Raw genomic sequence first — 25,562 nt, forward strand, 5'->3', positions numbered from 1 at the left:
AGGGTAAGCTTTGCAGTGGGGAGGGTAAGCTTTGCAGTGGGGGGAGGGTAAGCTATTGCAGTGGGGAGGGTAAGCTTTGCAGTGGGGGAGGGTAAGCTATTGCAGTGGAGGAGGATAAGCTATTGCAGTGGGGGAGGGTAAGCTATTGAAGTGGGGGAGGGTAAGCTATTGCAGTGGGGGAGGTACCTCGGAGGTTCCTGTGTAGGTCAAGGCTGATTCGTGGAAAGATGCCCTCTCCGTACAGAGTGATGTTTTCTGGGACCAGGTGGGCGATCTGTATCTGGAAGTTTCTTTGAAAGACCTCAGGTATTCCAGGCAAGTAGTAAACTTTCAACACCTGCTCCTTGTTCGACTGGATAAAACCCTGCATGATAAAGAGACCAGAGAGAGTGTGACGGTGTGCCCCGCCCGGGTTTATGCTTCTGATGGGTGGTTAGAAACACCATGGTGCTGTAAGAGGAATGATGAGAAGATTCCAGGGAAGCAGGGCTAGTCCTCTACGGGAATGAATCACTAGCAGAGATGTCTTCCCACTCTGTGGGCTGCCCATCCAATCACTTCACATTTCCTTTCTATGTACAGAAGCTTCTAAGTTTCAGAAAGCCCATTTGTCCACCGATGTTCTTATTTCCTGTGGGTCTTACTCAGAAAGTACCTGTCTCACCTGTACCTATAAGTTGAAATATGCTTTGTCCCTTAGCAATTTTGCAGTACCAGGATGGCCTTGAACTCACGGAGGTCTGCCTGCCTCTGTCTCCCAGTGCTGGGATCAAAAGTGTGCACCACCACATCCTGCCAGACTAGCAAGTTGTATGTTGAGGTCTTTGATCCATTTAGGGTTAAATTTTGTCAAGGATGAGAGGTTGAATTCCAGCTTTCCTGACACCAGTTGATGAAGGTACTTATTAACTCCCTTTCCTCTCATGTGAATTTTTGGCATTTTTATATTAAAAAAAAAATCAAGTAACTGTATTTGCATGGATTTATACTTTGGCTGTCAATTCTATTCTGCTGATCCCTGTGTCTGTTCTATTTTTTTTTTTTTTTGCCCCAGTGCCATGCTGTTTTATCCCTCTGACTCTGTAGTATAATTTGAAAGCAGGTTCAGTAATACCACCTATAGGATTCTTTTGGTTCAGGATTAAAACTGGGAAACTACTCACCTTTGTAAGTCACAAAGGAAATGCAGACTAAGAGGACATGAAATTTTCCTTCTTGACCACAAGACTGGTAAAATTTATCAAGTGTTCGTGAGAACCTGCCTCACAGGAAATGCTTATATCCTTCTGGTAGGACTTCAAGATCAGTGAGCAGACAGGGAAACTGTGGAGGTCGGGTGTGGTGGCATAGAAACAGAATCCCAGCACTCAGTGGAGACAGGAGGATTTTACGTTCAAGGCCATCTATCCTAAGACACCTAGAGAGACCTTTAGTTTGAAAAGTCTAAACCCAACACAAAGAAACAGAACAAAACATTTTATGTCATCACATCAAGCAGACGGTAACGTAGCCTATGGCCTAGCACCTCTTGGCAGAAGTCCTTAGGAAGACATCTACTGCTGGGATGTGTAAGGGAAAATTCATAGCAGGATTGTTTCTAGTGAGAAACTACTGCTTAACTCACTTCCTATAAGCTAATGTGGTTCCTGACCTGGGCTGGTTCACCCCTCCTTAGGCAACCTGATGGTCCCCTGCTCCTGGGAGGTCACCGTATTGATGCTGAACTTAGTGTGGACACCCCATCAGCATAGCACACTACAGCTCAGAACTCCTGGACTCAAGTGATCCTCCCGTTTCAGCTTCCTGAGAAGCTGGGACTACTGGTGGTGCCCGGGGGCAAACGTGGTTTCAATGGATGGGAAGTTGCTTTTAGTGTGGCTAGGAAAGGAACATTATTCAGTAGTAAAAATGAATGAGCTGTTATTAAGATGTAATAATATAGATCTTAAAAATCATAATGCTGGGTAAGAAAGCGAGCTGTCATGGACTACATCTCATTATACCACTTAAATTATTTTATGTGTGCCACATGTATGCCTCTTGCCAGTGGAGGCCCGAACAGAGCACTGGATTCCTTGGGGCAAGAGTTGCAGATGGTTGTAAGCCACCAGGTAGATGCTGGCACTCAAAACTAGGTCCTCTGGAAGAGAGGCCAGTTCCCTGAACCCCTGAGTCACCTCTCTAGCCACAATTGTGCTGCTTTAAAATAAATCTTGGGAGAAAGCAAAAGATCCAGGAGGGAAGCCCCAGGGGAATTTTATATAGTTGACTGCATACATCCCAAACCACATATCCACACAAATATATTCTCTCCAGGCCAGGTTTAACGACAATAATTCACAGTTATTGTGCGTCTCACTTGCTTCACAGGTTCATTTTGTGCATGTAAGACAGTTACTGAAGCGTTAAGATTGTGGACAAGGTGGAAATAAACCAGTAGGTTAGCAGTCAGGAGGTGAGTGTGAGTGTTGAATGGGTCTACATTACAGCACTGATGATGTCACAAATGTGGGCGGGACCTCACGTGGGAAAGTCCTACTGGGTACATTCTAGCCCCCGAAGTGTTTATGATTCCTTTTGGTTGAGCTCTTCCTAATTTTTGACTGTCTGTCTGTCTGTCTGTCTGTCTCTGTGTGTGTGTGTGTGTGTGTGTGTGTAAGAGGGCAACCTTGGTGTCATTCCTCACAGCATGCACGTTGAAGCACGGTCTCTCATTGGCCTGGAACTCATCATGTAGGCTAAATCAGCTGGCTGGGGAGCCCTAGGGATCTGCCTGTCTCCATTTCCCAGAGCTGGGATCACAAGTGTGCACCACCATGCTTGCCCCCCTCCTCCCCATGTGTGTCCGCAATACCCAGTCCAGCTACAAAGGGCGTCATGCTTGTGTTGTGTGTGTGAGGGGTTTCATCTTCACCTTCCCTCTCCTTCCTTCTCCTCACTCTTCTGCTGGGCAGTCTCCTGCTTCCCTGCGGAGGCGTTCTTCCTGTGACTGGGGCGAGGGCAGACTCAGCATCTGTCTCCATTGCTTAGCAATGTGTTTTCCCAGTAATAACAGTTCTCATGCAGTCATGAGACGCATGCTGGGCAAATGTCCTTATTTTTTTATATATATTAAATATTCATGGACAATTCTGTATTCTGCAAACATTTGTTCTCATGACAAGAATTTGACTTCATGATAGGATACTGGCATACAAGGAAAGAAAAACATACAAAGAAAAAGCCCGTTCAGACATAGAGAAGTCTGAGCTAAAAGAGGGGGCATCATAGCAGTTTCAAGGCCCTGGATCCCAGGAAGTCCTCTTGCAAGGCTGACTTTTGGTTAGGATCTGGGAGCCAAAGTTCTGGAAGGTTCTTGCCATTCCCTGATGGGGCTTCCTTACCTTGCCTCACTTGTGCCAACAGTACAGTTTATGTCAACTCTTTGCTTGCTTTCTGAGGGAATTTTGCTATGTGACAGGCAGAAGCATCATCTATCTGACAAACTTCCAATAAAATCTCCCAACAGTCTCTAGTGAGTCTCCCTGGCTGTCTCAGGTTGTCAGAGATTATTACCAGGGGTGGGGGTTGGGGGAGGGGGGCTGTGATGATTAATCTTCATTGTCTACTTGACTGGTTTTAGAGTCACTATGGAAACAAGCCTGTCTTGTGTGTCTGTGAAGGTGTTTTCAGAATAGACACAACCTGGATGTGGACAGTGCCACCCTACAGACTGGAGTCTGGGACAGAATAAAAGAGGGGAAGCGTGCATAACAACAGAGAGCCATCTCTCCACACCGGACACGGTGTTACTAGCTGCCCCAGGCTACTGCAGCAGTGTGGCTCATCAGGGACTGTCCCACACCATGACAAACTATATTCCTTCTTAAATAAGCCCTTCCTTTCATCCTTCTGTCCTTCCTCCCTCTCTCTGTCACTTTCTCCTCCCCTTGACCTTCTGCCTGCTTCACTCCCTCACTGCTTTCGCTTTGTGTCCTTTGGTTGTAATAAATCATGGCGTGGGAGTGACTTTCTGGCTGAGTCCAAGGCATCTTCCTAGAGAAGGTACATGGCAGTCTTTGAACAAGTTTGGCCGGGCCTTTCAGAAAACAGTCGATTTAGCTGAAAAAAACCATCCCAGGGGACAGAAAGGAAAGAAACACACTCACGTCTTGTACCCACACTAGTGAAGCATAGCATGAAGGCGAAGGGTTATGAGCCAATTATCATGTGCTAACAAAGCAGCAAGGAGTGCTCTAGCTGATATTTATGAGCTGACCAGGTCCAGATTATGCACACACATGATTATATTTTAAGATGTAGACGGCAGCATATAATGTAGCGTTCCCTCATTCTTTTTTCTTTTATACCTAATAGATATTAGAATCAATACCATATTAGTGCATCTAGAATTGCTGAGTCCCTTGTAACGGCTGTATGTTATTCTGCCGAATAATTTTAATACCTTAATATATTCAGTCTTAATACCTTGGTAGATGTTTAGCTTGTTTCTGTTTTTTTTTTTTTTATATTGGCACTACAGCTTATGCAGGCGACAGTCTTATTCACATTTCATCTTGTAAATGTGAGAGCAAGTATTTACAATAATCAGACAAGAAAATTTAGTCAAGGCGTAATCCTGATGGATGCTGCTAAATTTTTCTCCACAGAGCTGCAGCAGTTATGGAAACCCAAATACTGACAAAGGGGAGTGGGAGAACAAGGCAAGAAAGTAAAGTAATTAGAAAAGGATGGAAAAGCCATTTAGCAGACTTTTATAGAGGAAACACAAGGGAGGAAACGATACCACAGATCGCAGTTTGTGAGATCTGACAAGACATGCTTTGTGAGAGAGCAGCCTAAAAACAGGCTATGACAAAAGGTCTGAGGAAAGACAGACAAGCAGAGAGTGTAACAGTGAGACCCTGAAGTGCATTCAAAGCAAAAGCCATTAAAGATGAGAAGGAGGCCACTTAAAACAGGCAAAATGCGGTCTGTGAAGAACATTCAACGGAAGTAAAATCTTACGTGTCAACCCAGAAACACACATGTATACAGTAAAACGTTTTCTTATTTATATATTTTAAAAAACGAATTCTTTGCGAATGTCACATGAGGTATTTGGTCATACTTATCTCTCCCCCCCCCCGACCAGATTTTTGAATCTGTATGCATGTGGGCTGTGCACGCATATCTGGATGCATGCTTACATGTGTGTGGGAGAACACGTGTATTCGGTTGTGCATGTGCACTCTGTGTGAGCACGTGAAAGGCCAGAGGTTGACACTGGGTATCTTCTTCTATTACCTGGAGCCAGTGCCTCTCCTCTGAACCCAGAGCTGAGTGATTTGGCTAGCCAGGCTGGGGAGCTCGCTCTGGGGACTCTCTTGTCTCTGCCTGCCTGGGTGCCTTCCCAGTGCTGAGACAAGAGGTGACTGCCACGACCACCAGCATTCACACGGCCGATGTAAGGACCACTGAACCATCTCCCCGGCCACAAAGCAAATTTTTCTGTATTTATAGACAGCAAAGGCAGAGGGGTGCAATCCCTTTCTGTGCCACTTAGTTTTAGGAAATGTAAACAAACAAAATTTGAATGCTGCAATTATCCCGTTGGTTTCACAGAGGTTCGTGATGATCTGTACTGTGTGGTCTCAAAAACATGATATTTCTTGTATTCATTAGTGATAAAGATCATTTTAGATTTTTAGATTACATATTTAGATCCTAAATATAACAGTTCATGTGCTGAGTCGGAGCTGAGAGGGTCATGTGATCTTGGACACTTTGGGTAGCATTGTCGAACCCGCTAGCCTGCGCCTGATCTCCTGGGTCCGTGTGGCAGCAGAGGGCTAGGTTCTTCCACCTCCATGTGTGCACCGTGCTCCCCCACCATGCACCGTGCTTCCCCACCATGCACCGTGCTCCCCCTATCAGGAGTCAATAAGTCTAACAAAAGAGTTTGAAAGTGCAGTAATTTTGTAAATAAAAAAATGTGTAAGCCTAGATAACTTAGAGAATCATGAGAGTTATGACAGTTCCGCATATAAAGAAAATATCCATATTTTAAAGAGAGTTTTCACTTTATGTGGATGGGTGTTTTGCTTTCGTGTATATGTCAGTCCGTTGTGCACATGCTTGGTGCCTGTGGAGGCCAAAGCAAGGCATCAGATTCCCTGGAACTGGAGTTATGGACAGTTAGAGGCTGCCATGTGGGTGCTGGGAATCAGTCCCGCTCCTCTGCAAGAGCAATAAGTGTAACTACTGAGCCATCTCTCCAGCCTGATGTCTGCACTTTAAAAAAAAAAATGTTGTTGTTTGAGACAGGGTGTCTTAGTGTAGCCCTGGATGTTCTGGAATTTGCTATGTAGACCAGGCTGGCCTTGAACTCACAGAGATCCATCTGCTTCTGCCTTCTGAGTGCTGGGATTAAAGGCGTGCGCCACGACCACATGGCAATTTCTGTATTTTTTAATTCTGAAAATGTATGAGGCGGGGCTAAGGGGTGTGGGTGTACTCATTGAATAAACAGCCCTGCATCCTTCACTGTTCTGTAAGACACTGGAGTCAGCGTTCGGCTCTTGAAGTTAGGGAAAGAAAACATAGCTGCGAATTCCGAAGCCCAGTTAAGACAAATCAACAAGAAGAGCAAAGGGGGATTGGTTTCACAGTTACTAGCTCGGGTTTAAAAGATGCAGCAATGGTTATAACTTAAGAGTTAAGGTCTGGGTGCACAGGCCAAGGACCACAGGGATGGACACGTCGGGGAGAGCAGCGTCCCTTATCTCTGAATGAGGAGGCTATGAGTGACAGCTGCAGGGATGGCACAGTGTTAACAGGTTAAAAACACTTGCTGATCTTACAGAGGACCTGAGTGAGCTTCCTTGTGACTGCCTGTGACCTGGGTTTGAGGGATCTGATGTCCCCACACTGCCCTTCATGTGTTCAATCCCCCCCCTCTCTTAAATCTTGGAAAAAGGTTCTGAAAAATTATAAATTAATTGTATCCCCTTTTGTATTTCCTAACTTTTTATAACAGGCGTGTGTCATCCTCATAAGGAGAAAAAAATCAACAGAAGTCTTTAAGAACTGCTAGCTCAACACCATCAATGGGAACCACTTCCCCACTCGCTTCTGAAGCCAGAGTGGCTCCTGGCTGGCTGCAGGTGTTTTCATACAGGCTAACGAAATGTTGCTCTATTTTGTATAGCTGCTATGAGGGAAGCCCCGAGGAACTACAAGGAAATTTGATGTACCAGTGGGGCGAGCCCCACACCCCTGCAACATGTGATTCTCTTTAGAGATAGTATCTCATTATACACACAAGGTGGCCTTGAATGTAAGGTCCTACTTCTTGTGCCTTCAGAGCGCTGGGGCTTGAAAGGTGTACTAGCGCACATGACTCAAATTAAATCTGTCATCACGGGGAACATCCTTAAATTGTATGTATCTAACTGGTTCGTCATGATCCATTGTACCTGGAAATAGGTAATGGAGGATGTGGTAAATGTTTGTTTAATGACTGAGTATGCCTATGTCTATCTATCTGTCTACCAATCTATCCACCCACCCATCAGTCCATGCCAATGTAGGCTCATATCCCCCGGAATGGCCTCAAACTTGCCCACTAGGAAAGGATCAGGTTTTCCCTGATCCTTCTGCTTCACCCTCCTGAATGCTCTGGGATTACAGGTATGTGCCACCATATCTGGGTCCCACCTGTTGTACCGGCAGTGATGTCCCCTGCCCTGGGTGTGGCTTGTCTGTTTGGGGTGAGCCCTCTGAGTTCTGACTCACCGACAGAGGCAGGATAAGCGGCACTCCAGGGAGAAGGTTCCTCGGCGAAGACCGGTAGTTAGTCAGAACCTTGAACTCAAAGCCAACTTTTCCAATGTTTTTCAGTGTGATTTCACGTTCTGTGACATGGTCAAACAGCTGGAGAGAGGATGAGAAGAAGGACGGTTACTTGTATGTGGGATTCTGCTATCAGCCTGACAAAGGGGGTCAACATACCACCCCAAAATGTCCTATATTTCATAAGATGCTGGTCAACCCACATTCAAGCAACAGAAAAGCATCTCCCCGGAGAATCTAAATTTTCTAAAATAAGAGGACTTGTTTCTGATTTGATCCTATTTAAAACACAATATTTAAATTTAGAACGTTCTAGAATTAATTTTCCCATTGATACCGGGGAGTCATAGGTATAACATGCCGGTTGATATTTGCTAGCATACTTCATGAGCTCATATGGTAGGCTTAACATCCCCGAACTGAGGCCTACTTTAGGGGTTCCAAGGACAAACCAGGGCAAAACTAGCTGTCTTAGGTAGGATCAGGTCCTTTTAGGGAGGCATAGCTGTAGAGATGAATTGAAACCAGTTTATCAGAAGACCCTGGAGGTGAAGAAGAAAACCATTCTGTTTGGATAACAAGCAGCAGAGAAGACAGCAGTCAGTGTTGGATGACTGAATGCAGATGCAGTCTTCAACCTACACACATATCTGCACATACAATTCAATAATTTCTACTTGCTGTGTAACAGGGACCAAATGAGGTAAAAATTGCTAAGAAGTACAGTCTCTGAGTACACAACACACAGAGGATCAGCTGACGGCTACCCCTACCCCAGGAAGAAAGCGTGTGTGTCTGAGACGTGCCAAGTGGAGGCAGGGAGGAGGTAAGCTTCTGGAAGGAGCTGAGCTGTGACTGACTGGAGGAACAAGTCTGAGGTGGCAGAGCAGGACATGAGGAGAACAGTGCACGAGAAAGTGTGGAGGCAGAGAGGGCTGGGGGCATGAGAGGCAGTGGGTTAACCCGATTGGCCACAACTAAATTGATGGCTTATAGTGGGGGGACTATGGTCAACTCAATGTCTGTGTATGGAACATCTGTTAAAAGAAGTGTTTAACAGCTGGGCGTGGTGGTACACTCCTTTAATCCCAGCAAACAGGCAGCAGAGGCAGGTAGGACTCTATGAGTTTGAGGCTAGCCTGGTCTACATGATGAGTGCCAGGGATATACAGAGAGACCCCATTTAAAAAACCTCAAATTGCCCCCAAGTAAAACCACAGAAGAAGAGGGCTTAACAATGGGGATCCCACAGACACCCCCCCACCCCAAATGTTACAGGCTATTGCCAATATTATAGGTCACCTTCCAGGACTTGACAGTAAGACCCTATTGTCAAAGATACCACACATTTGGAACATGAAGAGATTCAGCTGGTGCTCTACTGGGAGTTGCGTCCCTGCTGGATAACCTAGCTTTCGTGCTGCTGGGAGGTGCTATGGGAGCTACTGGGGAGAAGAGTGATCAACAGTCTCACCTAGCTGTGGGTCCCATGAACTACAAGGACCTGCCTGGTACAGCAGGGACATAAATGTTATAGGCATAGCAAACTACTTCTTGATTGGCTATACGGTCCACCCCATAAGATGGCATGTACACCTGTCACTGAGGCCAAGACCTGTGGCTACATAAGTCATGAGCCCCGGGGGGAAAGTCTAGGACTACACTAATTCTGCTAAAATGACATACTATTAGAACGACTTCTAATAACTTAATGCCATTTATTAGTGCATCTCCCAACCCTCATGAGCGAAGCTTGCTTCTGTAATAGATGGTGACGGCACAGAGACCCGATCAACGGGTAGAGAGCAGAGACTTCAGACTGCTCGGCTCTCAATGAGATGTCTACGCCATGCCTCTCCTCTCAAGGCTCGGGGAAGTGGCAGAGGGGGACATACGGGTGGCAAGAGCCAGATGTGGTGGGTAAACTATCTTCCAGATGCAGCTGGACAGCTGCATGGAGGGAGGGAGTAGACATAGAGTCCCAGCCCCGCCCAGGAGCTACTGGTATTTGCTGCTGGAGAGTGACCGTTCTCTTCAATGGTGTGACACCTGCTACTAATTCCACACTCAGGAATAGCCAGCCGATACAAACAGGGCTTGATGGGGAGGGAGAATGAAGAGCCAGACAGAACAAGGTGGGTAGGAGGTTGAGAGGGGGATCTGAGAGTGGTGAATAGGATTAAAATACACTGTGTGAAATTTTCTAAGAATAAAACCATCTAAAAAAAGATTTAAAAAAAAGGCTTAGGACATCCTCGGTAAGTGATCTAATTGGTGCTAGAGAAGGGAACTCATGGTGACTGTCACTACCAGGGCAAAGCACTGACTGGTGGTGGGATGGCCTCGCTGCCCATCCTCATCTTAAGGATGAGGGATGCTGGAGCCTGGAGGGGTGAGGAGATGCTCCTAACATGACAGTAGGAATCCAGACAGGATAAAAACAACAATAACAACAACAACAAATGAAAACAAAACAAAAGAGAAATGTGCTCTTTTCTCAATACTGTGTTGCTGGGGTGAACTGCCCTGGGAATGATGGGCTTTTGAAAAAATAAAACCCCAGGCCAATGCTGGGCCCGCTGAATCAGACCCCAGGTCCTCTATGTACCACAGTGGGAGCAGAATGCTGTAGTATTTAGGCATGGCAGCCAGGTGTCATTGTGCATGCATGTAATCCCAGCACTTGGGAGCTGTAGGTGGGAAGATCAGGGGTTTGAGGTCGTCCCTTGGCTACGGTAGTGGGGTTTGAGGTAAGCCGGGGCTGCAGGAGACCCTGTCTTTAAAAATCAGAAATAAAACCATCGGAACAACTTAGGTACGGCCTGTGGTGGGACTGGAGTGACTCAGAGTGGGACTGAGGTGGGTAACTTGGAAATGCTGCACGCTGCAGGTATGTGGGGTGTGTGGGAGAGAGCAGCAAGAACGCCTTGGAGCCTGTCAACGGAGGGGTGTGAGAAACTAGTGCTGATGAGAGACACAGAACCGGAAAGTGAGCTGATGCTTAACTGGAGGATGCATCCAGAAGAACCAGTGAAAAGGACCACAAACGGGGGACTGGGGCAGGGAAGCTGAATACAGATGAAGGGCTGGAATCATGAGGACCACAAGCCATGTTTAAGGCAAACCCAGAAAACCCCCACCTGATGCCGGCAGTACCTGCAATCCATAGTTAATGTCCTTCGTGTCAAAGGAGTAGTTGACCAGGGATGCCTCCCCCTTCAGGAGTATTTCATAGGTGGGCCCTCCTTCCACTTCGCACAGAGCCTTGGCCCGGGCGATGATGTCACAGTGTCCATAGAAGGTAAAGGAGATCTGATGGCTGCTGTATGGCCGCACGACTCCGTAGAGGGGCAAAATGTCAAATACCTGCAGAGAGAGGGGGCCAGCTATCAGGATGACGGGTCTGTGGCGAATGAGTTAGACTTCATAGGTGGGCAGACTCATTCTTGACTTTTGACTCTCGAGCACGCGTGTGTGAAGGGGACAGTGGAAACGCTCTGGGTAGATGTCAGTTTCCAATATGGAGAAGGTGCCTGGAAGCGTCAGTGCTGGGTGATTTAGGACCTTGGGGTTACCACTTACTTCTTCTATCCCAATAGAAAGCATCTCATCCTGTTCGTAGATCCACAGGCATTCTGGGTAGTCCGGCTGGCTCTGGCTTCTTTCTGTTCCTGCGGAACTGTATTTTATTGCCTGGAAATGAAAGAGGGAAGAGAAGCTATCAAGCACATGTCACGGCTCATCATTGATGCACACCTCTCCTTCCTTGCAAGAAAAAGGAAACACAGCAACTATTGCTGTAAGGATGGAGCATATAGGGGATGGAGAGAGAGCTCAGTGGCTAAGAGCAGGTACTGCTATTGCAAAAGACCCAGTTTGGCCCCCAGCACCCTTGCTGAGTGGCTCAGAGGCATCCGTAACTCCAGCTTGAGTGGATCTGGCTCCCTCTTCTGGCCACCATGGGTACTGCATCCATATGCATCCGCCCTCCCCAACACAAGAATATATAATTGAAATTACGTTTTTTAAAACCTGGACAGTCTTCCCCCTACGATGACACTTGGACAATGCTCAAAATGTACATATATGGATAGTTATAGCAGAGTCATTTTAACAGGGTAGTTCTGAGAGCAAGCTGTCTGCCCATAGAAATCACACATTTTAAAAAACGTGTGCACAACACCTCTATACACAGAGGATGACTCAATGTGTGTATTTGTGGACCAGGAACAATGCATAAACATGTTCTTGAGAGAAAAGGTGTGTTTCATTCATGAGAGATTACAGAGGCCTCATGTGAGTCACACTCTGAAGGCATGAGTAGGTGTAAATTCATTCTGAGGTCTAAGTGTGCAAAACCGTTATCTGTGTGTGAGACTGCTAAGAATTTCAGTAGTGTTTTCTTATGAATGGTGGGAGTCAAAGGAGTTTTGTCTGATATTTCTGTATTGCACGGATTTTCCACGGTGGGCATCTCTGAAGATGGACATTGATGAATAATCAGAAGATAAACGTGTGAAATGAAAAGGCAGGGAAAGATCTAAGGAAAGAAATTACAATCAATTAATAGTTTATAGTATTTGTGTATGTATATACATCTCTGTCCTGTGCGTATATGTCTGTCTACACCTCATGTGGTGGAACAACCTTCACAAATGAGTATCATTTAAAGTATTAAAAGTAGCTGACACGTATTTGTGATACAAAGTTAAAATATTAAAAAGGGCATACGGTTAAAAAAAATAATACTTCTAGCAATGTTCCTTAGTCTTCAGCTGTAGACAGGTAACCACTGTTTGGTGTTTTGATAGATTCCATCTGATTATTTTCTTCATTTGATGAACTTTTGAAAACTTATTTTAAAATATCTTTATGTGTATATGTGTGCATTTGAGAGTGGGTAAGCACACATAACTCCGTGTCCATGGAGGCTGGAAGACAGTGCTAGATGCTCTGCAGCTGGAGTTACAGGTGGTTGTGAACCTCCAGATGTGGATGCTGGGCATGTCCTCTGGAAGAGCAGGAAGTGCTCTTAACTGATGCTCCTGTCTTTACTTCACTAATACTTACAGAAGACATACCATGGACTAGTTCCAGGTACTAGAGATAAAATGGTGAACAGAACAGGAAAAGGAAAACCTCTGCCCTCATGACCCTGGCGCTTCTTAGCTATTTTATGCATAAGCACACACACACACACACACACACACACACAGCACCACCACCACCATTTAAAAGACACAGAGACTGCGGAGTCTGCCAGCTGGACTGCTTGACACCTGTATCCCCTCACTGAAGTGGGAAAGGACAGTGGTTCCTGCCAACAGAGACAATGGGGGAAAAGCTTACAAGTATGGAAAGTGTATTAGGTGCTCAGTAAATTAGCTGTTGGGGTTGGAGAGATGACGGCTCAGTACGAGCCATGGCTGTTCTTACAGGGATCTAGGTTCTATTCCCAGCACCCATCAGACTGCTCATTACCATTTGACCAGTTCTAGAGAATCTGATGCCCTCTTCTGGCCTCTGTGGGCACTGCATACACATGGTGCACATTTGCACATGCAGGCAAAATTCATGTACACACACACACAAAATATTAAAAAGTAACCACTAGTAGTTGTTTTTATCTACTTCTGCCTTGACAGGAATGGTAGCACACTATGTGCTCCCTCTCTTTTACATAGCACTTTTAACTTAATATTTCAGAGATTATACCAAACTGGTAAAGAACCTATTTGCTTTTTATGATAGAATTCCCACAGCACTGCCTTGTGCAGATGTAATTTGGTTTAGTCAGTTAATCTCCTGTTGGCAGAATTGTTGTTTCTGAAACGTTCGTGCTCTTACAAACAAAGCTATGATGTAGGCTAGTTATGGCTTCGTATAAACACAGAGTCATATCTAGAGAATCATTTAGAAGAGGAAGTATGCATTTTAAATATTTTAAATACACCTGCCAAGTTATGTGTCAAAGAGGCTACACTAATTTGCTCCCCTGTCTGTATGTATGAAAATCTCTGCTCATGCCCATTTTTTTTTTTTTTTTGCCACAACTCAGTCCAGGCTTGGACATATAGTAATTTGTTTAGCATTTTTTTTTCAATTTCCTTTTTCCCCCTATTTCTAAGGTATAAGAAAAAAATATCTTTCTAGTGGAGAACTCTGTGTCTCCAGTGTTTTATTCAGTCTATCATCCTAGAGGAAGTATTTAAGGGTGTATATAGTGTATAAGTGTGTGTGTGTGGGGGGCTACAGGTGCTTGTGTGTATGGGAGTGTGCATGTGTGTGTATATATGTATTGTATACAGATGTGAGAACAGGTGCTTGCGCACACGTGTATACATGTATGTGCAGGTTAAATGTCAATATTTACATCTTGCTCATTCTCTACCTTATCTGTTAGAGGCGGAATCGCTCACTGACCCTGGAGCTCAGCGATTCCGCTAGACTGTGAGGCTCTACCTGTCTCCACACACACGCCGTCAGTGCTGCGTTTACTGATGTGTAACCTAGAGAACAGCCTTCACACGGATGCTGGAGATCTGAACTCACATACTCACACTTGCATAACAGCCACTGAGTCACTTCCCTAGCTCAGGACTGTGAATGAACCTTGGCGTATACTACGTTATTCCTGAGGAAGATACTTCTCCGTTAGCGGCCCTTATGCTGGGAGTGGGAAGAACACATGACCACCCTGGCCTGGAGATCATCGGTTTTTCACTTTTTGGAAATCTGTGTCCTGAGGTATCCTGGCCTCTCCCTGAGGTGCTCACTCTGGAGAGGAGCGACCTGGACAAAGCTCCCAGGCCTCACGCCAGCTCCCTCCCAGTGCTGCACACGGCACTCTGCTCCTGGCTCCTCTCTGATTTGGAAAGGATCTTTCCCTCGCTAACCCCGCCCAGGAGCAAAGGAATCGTACTTCTGAGACCATAGTGGACGTCGCGGGCTTTTTGATTTCTTCAGGTCCAGCTTCATCGTCCATAAGGATTGTCCTGAGGAGTTTAAGGGAATATGAGAATCACTGCGTTGGTAGCTGTCACCACCAGTCCAGCTGCGACTGTGCCCAACCCCACTTTTCTCTTCCTCTCTGTCATATCCCACAATAAGTAGAGTACTGTTTAAAGGACACTTTCTCTAAGAGGTCAGCTGGCACTGCTCAACTGTCCTCTGCCTTCACATGTATAGAGTGGGCCAGTCTCCCAGTGGCCACCCTTGCCTGGGGCACCAAGTTCGTGTCCAACTTACAACACATGCTGGGAAGCACGGGCGATTCTTCAGACCGTTTGGATGCATCCTCCATGCTCAGTGTTCAAGGTTATAATGTTTGACCTTGTTTTTGAGACTAGGTATCACTATGTAGCCCAGGTTGGCCTCAAACTCATAATCCTCCTGCCTCAGGCTCCTGAGCACTGGCATGACAGGCATGTGCCACCATACCTAACTTAATTTCCTGGTGTTTGATGGATGGATAATGTTACTGTCTGCTTTCTACCTTGAGTCCCATCCTGTTTGCATAGCTTTGCCCTGTGAGGGGAGTAAAGGGAAGGAACTCAGTGCCCCGGGGGTTAAGAACTCTGTCCCCCATCTGAGAGCAGAGACGGTTCTCAGCTCTTTGACTCAGGCCCAGTGGTGGGCCAAACTCATAGAATCCCCTCACGTAACTGTTGGCTAGTGTATGGCTGAGCGGACAGGCGAGGGATGGAGGTTGAGGGCGTCATAAGCTCACTGAGAGGAAAGAACACTGCTAGGGACAAGCCCACACGCTTTTGCCTCCTTACTTGATGGAATCACTGAAGTCCATCTCAGTGTACTCTGGCATTGGTGGGGCCGCTAGAGAGCTGGCAGTGACCGAAGTTGCTGGGATAGACTCCATCTGGGACAAGAAGGCGCTGTAGGGCTTCATACATGGTGCGAACCTACCAAGACAAAGAGGCGCTGTATATTACAGATTGTTGGCTCCTGGGCTTAGATTTTCTAAGGCCATTCTTGTATCCTACCCTGGAAAGACCGAAGGACAGCCTTGTGCCCTCCCTTGGACTTGCATCCTTCACATCTCAGGAGTCTCAATCCTCAGATTTTTCAGAGATCGCCCATCTCGGCCTGGATTCAGAATCTCCCCTCTGAGCATACACAGACTCCTGGGATGCCCCTCTCCCATTTTCCCTCTCATTCCTGGCTGACTGTGAGCTCCCCAGCTACCACAGGACTTGTTTCTTTTCTTTTTTCTTTCTTTCTTTCTTTTTTTTTTTTGTTTGTTTTTTCAAGACAGGGTTTTTCTGTATAGCCCTGGGCTGTCCTGGAACTCACTCTGTAGACTAGGCTGGCCTTGAACTCAGAAATCTGCCTGTCTCTGCCTCCCAAGTGCTGGGATTAAAGGCGTGCACCACCACCGCCCGGCCCAGGACTTGTTTCTTACAGGGTACCAGATACAGTATATCGACTGAACTATACAGCCAACCCTACATAGGAACGAATGAGGATCTGCTCCCAGAGAAGCAGAAAGCAGAGCTGAGATTAGAGTGGGGTATGTGAAGCACTCCCTGTTGGGATCCTAAAAAAAGGAGAAGAAGAAGAAGGAGGAGGAGGAAGAAGAGGAGGAGGAGAAAAAGAAGAAAGAAAGAATAAGCAAACAAGATCCTCAGCACCTTGCTTGACACATCCCAATGCTGGCCCCATTGGTGAGATTGGCTGTCACTCAGGTTCTGAGTGGGGCGGCTCAGGGGAAGTCAGGTGGCTGCACTGGCTGGCACCTGAGCCAGCCCATAGGCTCAGGTTTCACTCATTAGATTAGAAAAGCCTTTGGCTGTGGTCAAGGTCAGGGCCAAGGTGGTAGGCTCGCCCACAATCCTCTTTTCTATCTGGGCACAGGTGACTTTGCTCTGGACTCCTCCCCTTCTTCCCCTGTATCTTGCTGAAAGTTTCAGTCCAGTTCACTTATTTAATAATTCGGGTCCCGTTTGAAGTCAGCAGAAGCTCTTGGCAGGGACCTCTCTTTCCTCTGGAGAGGGAAAGTCTCCCTGGCTCACCACAGCTCCTCATTCAAGTTTCGGGATGGTGTCCACTTCCTGTGAGGCTGGGAGTGCTGTTTCCTGAACCTCAGACACCCCGTTACCTCCTGATTTCTGCCTACTCAGTATTACCCAATAAAGTGATTTTATGAAGGCGTGGTCAACTTGCCAAATTAACCCATCAGCATACCATTTGATGAAATTTTACAGATACCCAAGTATCTACTGCCATGTTTGTAGACAGACTGCTCCTACCGTTCCCTTAAAAATTACGTATCATCCTTGTGGATTTGTGCTTTATGGCACAGTGGATAAGTTTCACCCACAGCTTCATAGAACTGGAGCCTGACATCGGTACTGACTGATTCTGACTTCTTGGGTTCAACATAAACATTTTAATGTAAGTATTGTTACATGGAACAGTATTCTCTATAAAAACCAAGTAGTTCTCCGTAATATGGCTACTCCTTGATCTTCTTGTTGATGGACATCCAACCAAGCCTTGGGATTCTGTTCATAAAAGTTGCAATGAGCTTTTGTGTATAAGCTTTTATGTGGACACATGCTTATTCTCTGCTTTGATTTGGATCTGGTATGTTCCCCCAAAAGGCTCATGTATTCGAGCTTAATCTGCTGCTTGGTGCTATTCACAGGTGGTGGGAGTTTTTGGAGGCAAGGCCTTTAGGTCCCTGGGGATATTGCATTAAAGGACATAGTATACCGCTGCTTCTTCTTCTGCTCTTTGCTCTCCGGCTCACAATGAGGTGAACGGTTTTACTCTGTTTTATATTCCTACCATGATGTATTGCTTTGTCACAGGCCCAAAGGAAACAAGACAAACCAACGTATGGACCGAAGCCTGAACAGCTGTGAGCTGAAGTAAACCTTTCGCTTTATGACTGGCTCAGGTGTCCACTATTAGTAATGGAAACCTGAGTCACTCATTCTTATGGGACAAATTCCCTTGTAGGGAACTGCTGTATTACATGACCCATGCATGTTCAACATTAAAGGCCACTGAGAACAGTCACACTTGGCATTTGGATTAATCTAGGCCATTCACTGCTTTCGTGGTGGCAGCTCCTACGTTATCATTAGTAGGCTTATTTTAAGGGAATGTATTTATATGATCACTACAAATGGAATCCTGATCTTCATTCATTTCAAAAACTCAACAGGGGGAAAAAATCAATGCTATTTATCTGCCTAATAAAGGCTCGGAGCAGAGTGTTGCCTGCTGTTTTATGAAGGAGGACCGATTTACTTCTCCTTGAGGAAACCTGGAGCTGGCATCATCTGTAACTGGGCTCACTACAGAACCATGAGCACTGGGAGGGGCAGGGTCTCCTCGGCCCTGCAGCACAAAGGCTATTACTACACAGAGACCAAGTGCAGTGGATGTTTGATTAGCTGGCTGGCTGGCAGGGTAGGCAGTCAAATGAGAGCAGGTGAGCAGTGTGCTGTGGTCACACTCCCACCTAGGATGGTCTGAGCTCTCTTGAGCTTCCACTGGGCTTGCTCTAGATCAGATGCGTTAGTTGACTCTGACTTCTCGGCAGAGCCTCGCTGTTGGAGGGGGTGGGAGAGATATAAGAAAATCTGAGAAACTTGATACAATAAAGACTCCTGGCTCCATCCTTGGGAAGATTCAGGTCTTGGGTAGGGAGGGCCCAGGACTTGGTTTTAATTCATCCCAGACGCTTCAAGTGATAAGCAGCCACCGTGGGTGGGAAGTCACTGTGGGTAGCTCAGGACAGAGCTGATAATTAATGTGAGGTTAACACTGTAGCCCTTACCGGCTAGGGACAGTGAAAAACAGTGAAGGCGATTCTGAGAACTTATTAGATCACCACAGGTCGGTGAGGATGCCTGAGGGGGACCCTCTGCTGGGCCATTGTGCATATGATAGCAATCTCTCATCTAACATTGGCACCCCTACTCCCCAATGACTTCTAGATTAAAAAAGAGAGCATGTGGGGATGTCTGTCAAGGAAGAACACAGCTGTGGAGTGTCTGCGCACCCGGGAAAAACAACACCTCAACTGGGAAGCAAGAGGTCTCTGGGAACAAACAAGAGAGTTGCAATGAGACCTTAAACAGAACTTCAACTTGTTAAAACCTGATGCTCCCTCACCCCCATTCAAGCCCAACGTTGGTTCGGCCTCCCCCCACCCCCCCGAAATTCATTTTCCCTTCAGGTATAGATCAGATTCATTTCCTCTTAGACACAGATGATTACCTTCCTGTCCAGTTGGCTCTCACGGGATTGGATCCCGTTATTTTTAAAAAGAGAGTGGGCAGCAATCAAAGAAAATCAATATTGCTCCAATTCTAGAAGACTCACTGGAGACGCCAGGAAAGGACACTCCTTGGGCTGCGACAGCGGCTTCTGAATGTCAAACACAGGCTGATGAGCAGAACCAGGCAGGCTCAAGGGGCCCCTCTTCGTGTTTTGTTTTCAACACCGGGATAAGGATCAATACAAACCTTTGTGTTATACACAGTAAAAACAAAACAACAACAAAGTCCACCACTCTCATTTTCTGTCCCCCTCTCTGCAGCAAGCTGTACCATGACAAAACAAAAGACCAAGAACTAGCTTGTGCTTTAGCTGAATGTTGGCGTTCTCGGGACATCTGAAGACCGGAAGGTGGAAGTCACATACACTCAGGCCTGGGCAGTGAGGTCCAGGCGGGGGGGACAGGTTAGCTTTGCAGTGGACACAGTGACTGCCGATTTGCTTATTCATTACATTTGGGTTCTGGAAGTGTCCCTTATTGAGGGTCAGAACAGTCTCTGACTTTATGTGAGGGGCCTGCAGATGGGCTTTATCTGGCTGGACAAAGACAATCAGCATGTGTTATTTTCCGAATGAATGCTGTAGATGCTGATGGGACTATGTCTAGATCACCCTGCTAGGAGGATGTGCTCATTGCCAGACACTGTGGGTGTTGGGAGCACCTTTCTCTGGAACATTGCCCTGCCCTGACAGAAACTGCCTCACACACCAAGGATTTCTCAGGAGGGTATCACTTCCTGTAGAAAGGGCTCACAGATAGGCAGAGGACTGGTTGACGGGTGGGAGGCTCTAAGAGCCCACCCTCCTCAGCTGTGAGAGGGATAAACTCTGGTGACTCCAGGGCTTCCTGTGGGATGGGACTGAGGTCAGAGTTACTTTTGCAACTGCAGCTCCAGTTTCCCCTTCTTTCTCTCTGGCTTCCCTCGATGTTCCTCCTGAGGCTTTTTCCTCAATGCAGCAGCAACTGTTCCAGCCTTGGCATGGAGGGAACCTCTGCACAGTTCCAGAGAGGAGAGATGCTGGCTTCCAGCAACCCTAAGGCCAGCGGGTCAGAGAGAGAGGACATAGAGGTGGCTATAACTGAGCACATACTGCTCTGAGGAAGCTCTTCATGGCCAGGCTTCCTAGTCTTGCCCTTCAGCCCTGAGCCTTCCCGTTCTCCACACCCCTCATGTGCTCAGTTCTCAGTGAAACTCTCCAAGTACCAAGAAGGATCTTTCTCAAGGTTTAGCCCATGGAACACGCTCTCTCTCTGCCTAAGGCAACTCTATGTCTCTATTCAGTCCACATCGATGTGACTTTTAAGCCTTAGCTTTGCTGTTTTCAATGGGGGCATGGTTCCTTGACCCCGAGACCGTGCTATGGGGTCACGTTCCTGCTTCCATGGACCGTGCATTGTGACCCACTCAGCAGCCAGGCCTGTCTCTACCGCCACTGTCCCTAGCAAGTGATGCTGTATCAAGTTTCAGGATGACACTCACTCCACATTTATTGAATAAGGAATTCTATCTGGAAGTCCCGTGAGGCTGGAGATGGCTCAGCAGCTAGAGAACTTGCTGTGTAAATGTGAAGACCAGAATGCAGACCCCCAGAACCCCTGTGAATGCTGGCGGGGTGGCGATGCTTGCCTCAAGAAGTAAGGAAGGTAGTGACAGACTTCTTCAGGTGTCCTCTGGCTTCCCTGTGCACATACATACATGCAGATGACCACACATAGACACAGCACACATACACACAGAATCTTGCTTTGGCTAAGCGTGGCATCGGATGGTATAAGAATGACCACAGTGATCTCTCCCAGTCCTGTAAGCACAGATCTTTGCAAGACAATGTTGCCTCCCCCACACCCATCATCAAGTAGGGTATTTCCTTCAGACCCCAGACCAGGTCTTGGCTTCTCTGGCCAATGATACTGTGTTAGAAAAGCTGATGTAAACAACTCCTGTTTACATCATATTAGCCCATCCTGTTAGCCCATGGAACACGCTCTCTCTCTGCCTAAGGCAACTATTAGCGCCATGCTTAATATATATTTATTATCTCATTGCCATGTTTAATATATATTTATTATCTCATAGGGTTATAAAATGATTTCTCTTCTTTCTCTTGTTCCTCATTACCTCGTTTTGAATAGCTTTCCCTCATTCCTTTCCTTTCTTTTATTTCCCTTCCCTCTTCCCTCCATCCTCCTGTCTCCCTTCCCTCTCCCTCCCTCCCTTCCTCCGCTGAATCCCTGTGTCACTATCTGCTGTTCCTTCCTGTTTCAAAAGGGAACAGATGAAAACCACTGCTTTCAGCTATACTACTAGAAGCCACTAAACTCAAAGTCCCTGCAAGGCTTCCGCACTTACTGCCTGGATGTGAGGTCTGCCTCCCTTGGAAAGCAAATGATAGAAGCAGACTCGGCTGCTGGAACCTTCCCTGCTAGCGTTCATTCTAGCTGTGCCACACGAGGAGGGGAAGCCAACCGCAGACACCATCGTTACGGGAAAGCAGCCTGCCTCAGCCATCTGAGCACTGTGCCCTCTGATGTCATTGTACCCTTTGATGTCACCGTGTTTCCAGTGCTTCCACCGGGGCCGTGTGTGCCAAGGGGAAGGCGTTGGGAGCTAAGGAGCTGAAGCTCAGACCTCTCAGGTCCTAAGATGGAACCACTCAGGAGGGGCTCTTACAAGTGACTGTCCTTTGTCCTTTGTCCTGTGGATCTTAAAAGACCTAGGCCCGAGATACAACAGGAGAGATTGGGTTTACTTGGCACTGGGCTGTTTGAAAGCTCCAGCCATGATTTCAGTGTGCATTCAAGGCTGAGAGGCCATGATCTCACCACCATAGGGAGAAAGTCGCAAAGAAGGTATCAGGAAGGTAAAAGTACCAGTGAGAGCCTACATTTGGTCACTGCAGCCAACGCTGTTCACCAGCATCCTGCCAGGTACTTACTTAGCAAATACTGCCCAATTTGATCTCCACACCAGGATACCACAAGCCCTGTCACCTTTCAGATGTCAAAACAGAGGCAAGCAATTTGCTGAGCTGTGCTAGTCTGATCCCAAAGCTCACACCCTTCACAGTTTTGCTGGCAACCCTCCTGAGCCACTGGTGTGAGTGTTCCTGGATTACTTCTGGCCAGGCCACTCTCTTGGTGGCAAGTCACAAAACAGGCCTTCCCATGTCAAAAGCCACCACAATCCCCCCACACAAGGAACTTGTAATGAGTCATCCTGGGCTTTCTCTTGTAATCTAAGGAAAAGAAGACATCAGTGACCTGGCCCTTGAAGAGATATCTTGGGCGGTTAGCTCTGAGGGGAGTAAGAGAAGACAGTTAACAGAATCTACCTTGAAGCTCTCTAGAGAGATTTCAGTGAGACTCGGCCATTTCTATGAAGCTCCAGAAGGTGTCCCCAGTGCTACACACTCTCGGAAGGGCCGCTGAGCAGGTAGACTGAAATCTCATGATATGATCAGCTTCAAAGCACTTGAAAAATACTTTCAGAACAGGAAGGCTTTAAAAGTCAGTTACTTTGAGTGTCTGGGTTCCCGTAGAGGTAGCTTACCTCGGCAGACTTTTAACTAATGTGAACATGTAGATGTATGAACTCCTTATGAATTCTATCTCTAAAGGAGCCAAGCAAACATAATCTGGCCTGGGATCGGAGCTGCTCAGATACTTTCCACTGGCTTCTTTAGAAGCTGGCCGAGCTCACAGTGAGTCTCCCCGAGGCTCATGTCCGTGGCTGATATTAAAGACACTCTGAAAAGGCTTTAAAAAGAGCGAACCTGTAACGAGGTGACCAGGAGTCTTTTATAACGACATGAAAGCAGGACAAAAAAAAAAAAGTTTTATAACCCTCAAAACTGAAATGAAAAAAAAAAAAACCAAAACAAAACAAACCACCCTTACTGGCTTCAGGAAACAGGAGTATATTGAGTTACAAATAGACCCAGCATCAGGACCCTTTTCATGTTCTACACCGAGAGGGGTAAAGGCCTCCCTGATCCGGGGACCTCCCACTGCTTGAAACCTTGGGTCTTGCAGGTGGATCACAAAGGCTGCAGGTTTGCTTCTGGAAGCTCAGATGTGAGTGATGTTTACAGTTCTCTCATGCTCTGAGGTGAAATCTGACCCCTGGTTTGGATCCCTCACAGCCAAGAGAGGAGGTGAGAGACGGGGCTATAGGAGGTCTGGGGCCTTCCCAGAGGGCTCTGAGGACATCAAAGCTAGACTGATGCATTTTTTTTCCTTTAACAGTTGGACTGCAATTTACTAATAACTGCATAGTTGTAACAGGAGTGATTGACATACATGTTAACACGTTTGCAGACAACTTGCGATCCCCCAGGAAGGAGAGAGTGGGGGAACTGCGGGTGGCAGTGAGAGCTGGTGGGGTGGGGTTGGTGAGGGATGGACGGAAGGAGAGATGACAGCAATCATAAAGTGATCATAGTTTCATAATTCAAAGCACCTAAGGTTGGCTTGGGGAGTTGATAGGACAGACACATTTATTCCATTGTTTTCTACTGTCTGTGACGGAATCAGTGACTGACCACAGAGGAAGAAGAGAAGGGTTAAGACGTGGCGCTGTCACGTTGAGAGGAAAGTACAGAGAGCATGAGGGTATGAGGAGCCAGAGGAAATTACCGATAGAGAGGAACAGATGGGAAGGCTGGTTCGGCAAAGCGGCAGATGCTGTTTTCTGGATATTAGAAAATGCTCTGCATATTTCCCATACACCAGGAGGGAGGGAGGTGAGCTAACGAGAGGCTGGGGGATGTCCAGGTGGTAAGGGTCTTGCCTTGCAAACAGGAGGGCTGGGGTTCAGATGCCCAGCAGCTATGTAAAAAGCCGGGTGTGGTGGCACAAGTCTGTGATCCCAGCACTAGGCAAGCACAGACAGGCAGATGCCTGAAGCTCACAGGCCAGCCAGCCATGCTGAGCTGATAGGCTCAGTGAGACAGCCTGCCTCGAAAAATTAGGTGAAAAGTAAGAGGACCACATCTGACCCTGATCTCCAGTCTGTACACGTATGCACATGTACATGTACACAGGCATGCACACGTGCACACAGGCATGTATTATGCATCCTACTCCCAACACAGAAATTGAGGATCAAAGGGAACCTGGGTGGTCCTGGGTGGGATTTGATGCAGGATGAGGATGTGGCCGGCCAGAAGGAAGATCGATCCAGGAAGCATGCTGGAGGAGAACTGTATTAACCAAGTAGGTCTTAGGAGGGAGAAACAGACCCGAGAAAGAGGTGACCCAAAGGCAGGCAGGCTGCAGAGCAGGGTGGGGCCTTGGGAATTTGCCCATCGGCTTGATGAGTCAGTTGCTCTTCAGTGTGGCTGAAACTCCCTCCAGACAGAATCAACTCCAAAGTGGCCATCAATGTAAACTTCCTCCAGTCGAGTCTGAGCTGGCCCCATCTACCTCCCAATGGCATGTGGTGGTTGGGGCCCTGTCTCGGTTTATCCAATGTGGTGGGCTATGCAACAGCATCTTTTTCTTGATGACCAATGAGGTGGAATAGCTTTTGATTCTTCGTGCCTCACTCATATTTCAGCTTCAGTGAACTTCCTGGCTGCCCCATTCTCTCATTTCTAAATTTAATTCTGCCTTTTCCTCCAAAGCTATTCTTTATTATGTATACTAATCACTTGATGATAATAATATGCATGACAAAAGTTGCCCTCAGCTTGTGACCCGTCTTTGCGCCCCTTCTGTGTCTCTTTGATAAATAAATGCTCTCGAGTCTAATGCTGAATTTATGAATAGCTTCAGAAAGTCTTGTATCTTGAGACATTCTCCATTATTAAAGATTGCTATTCAATTTCTGACTTTTCCGGACTGTTGAAATTTAAAAATATTTGCACCTTCTCATTTACATTGCTGACCCCTGTGAAGTTTGAAATTATTTTCTTTATAGTGTAAATTTAGGAATACAGTTCGTGCTTTTCCTCTGTAGAACACATCACTCTGAGGACACTTCCTAAGCAGAGCCCCTCTGGTGTCCTTGGTTCAACGATTTCAGTTTTGTCATGGTTGTATGAACTTGCCATTCTTTTTCTTGGCTCTCTACCCCGTTTGCCTCTCTGTACACAAAGACACTCATTACCATCATGTTCTTAGACTTGAAGGGTCTTGGCTAGTCTCAAACTTTAGCACTTTGATATAAATTTTAAGATCTGACTGAAATTGCATTGTGGATATAGATAATTTTGGGGGAAATGACACTAAGTGGAGTCTTTAAAGTCAATGAAAAAGTCATACTCATCTTTATCTTTAGTGATTTAAAAAAAAAAAAGATTAGAGGCAAGTCTATTGGGAAGTTCCTCAAGGGCGAATTCACTGGCCTCAAGGATTGTGGCCAGGGGAGTTGCCATGGGGAGAGAAAGAGTGGAGAGAAGGGGAGAAGGGCACATGT

General features: G+C 46.6%; 1 protein-coding gene across 1 annotated transcript in view; it reads right to left on the reverse strand.

The window, feature by feature from the left end:
• The window catches only part of Hydin (HYDIN axonemal central pair apparatus protein), a 342,846-nt gene that overhangs the window by 118,857 nt on the left and 198,427 nt on the right, over positions 1 to 25,562 (reverse strand). The window contains exons 22-27 of the mRNA XM_028768759.1: positions 15,615 to 15,752; positions 14,756 to 14,828; positions 11,416 to 11,526; positions 10,990 to 11,199; positions 7,777 to 7,914; positions 187 to 364 (exon numbers count right to left, since the gene is read on the reverse strand). Of these exons, the coding sequence (XP_028624592.1) occupies positions 187 to 364; positions 7,777 to 7,914; positions 10,990 to 11,199; positions 11,416 to 11,526; positions 14,756 to 14,828; positions 15,615 to 15,752 (848 nt within the window). The remainder of the gene's footprint in view (positions 1 to 186; positions 365 to 7,776; positions 7,915 to 10,989; positions 11,200 to 11,415; positions 11,527 to 14,755; positions 14,829 to 15,614; positions 15,753 to 25,562) is intronic.

The sequence above is a fragment of the Grammomys surdaster genome, unplaced genomic scaffold, assembly GCF_004785775.1.
Source record: "Grammomys surdaster isolate TR1022 unplaced genomic scaffold, NIH_TR_1.0 187, whole genome shotgun sequence".
Classification (NCBI taxonomy): Eukaryota; Metazoa; Chordata; class Mammalia; order Rodentia; family Muridae; genus Grammomys; species Grammomys surdaster.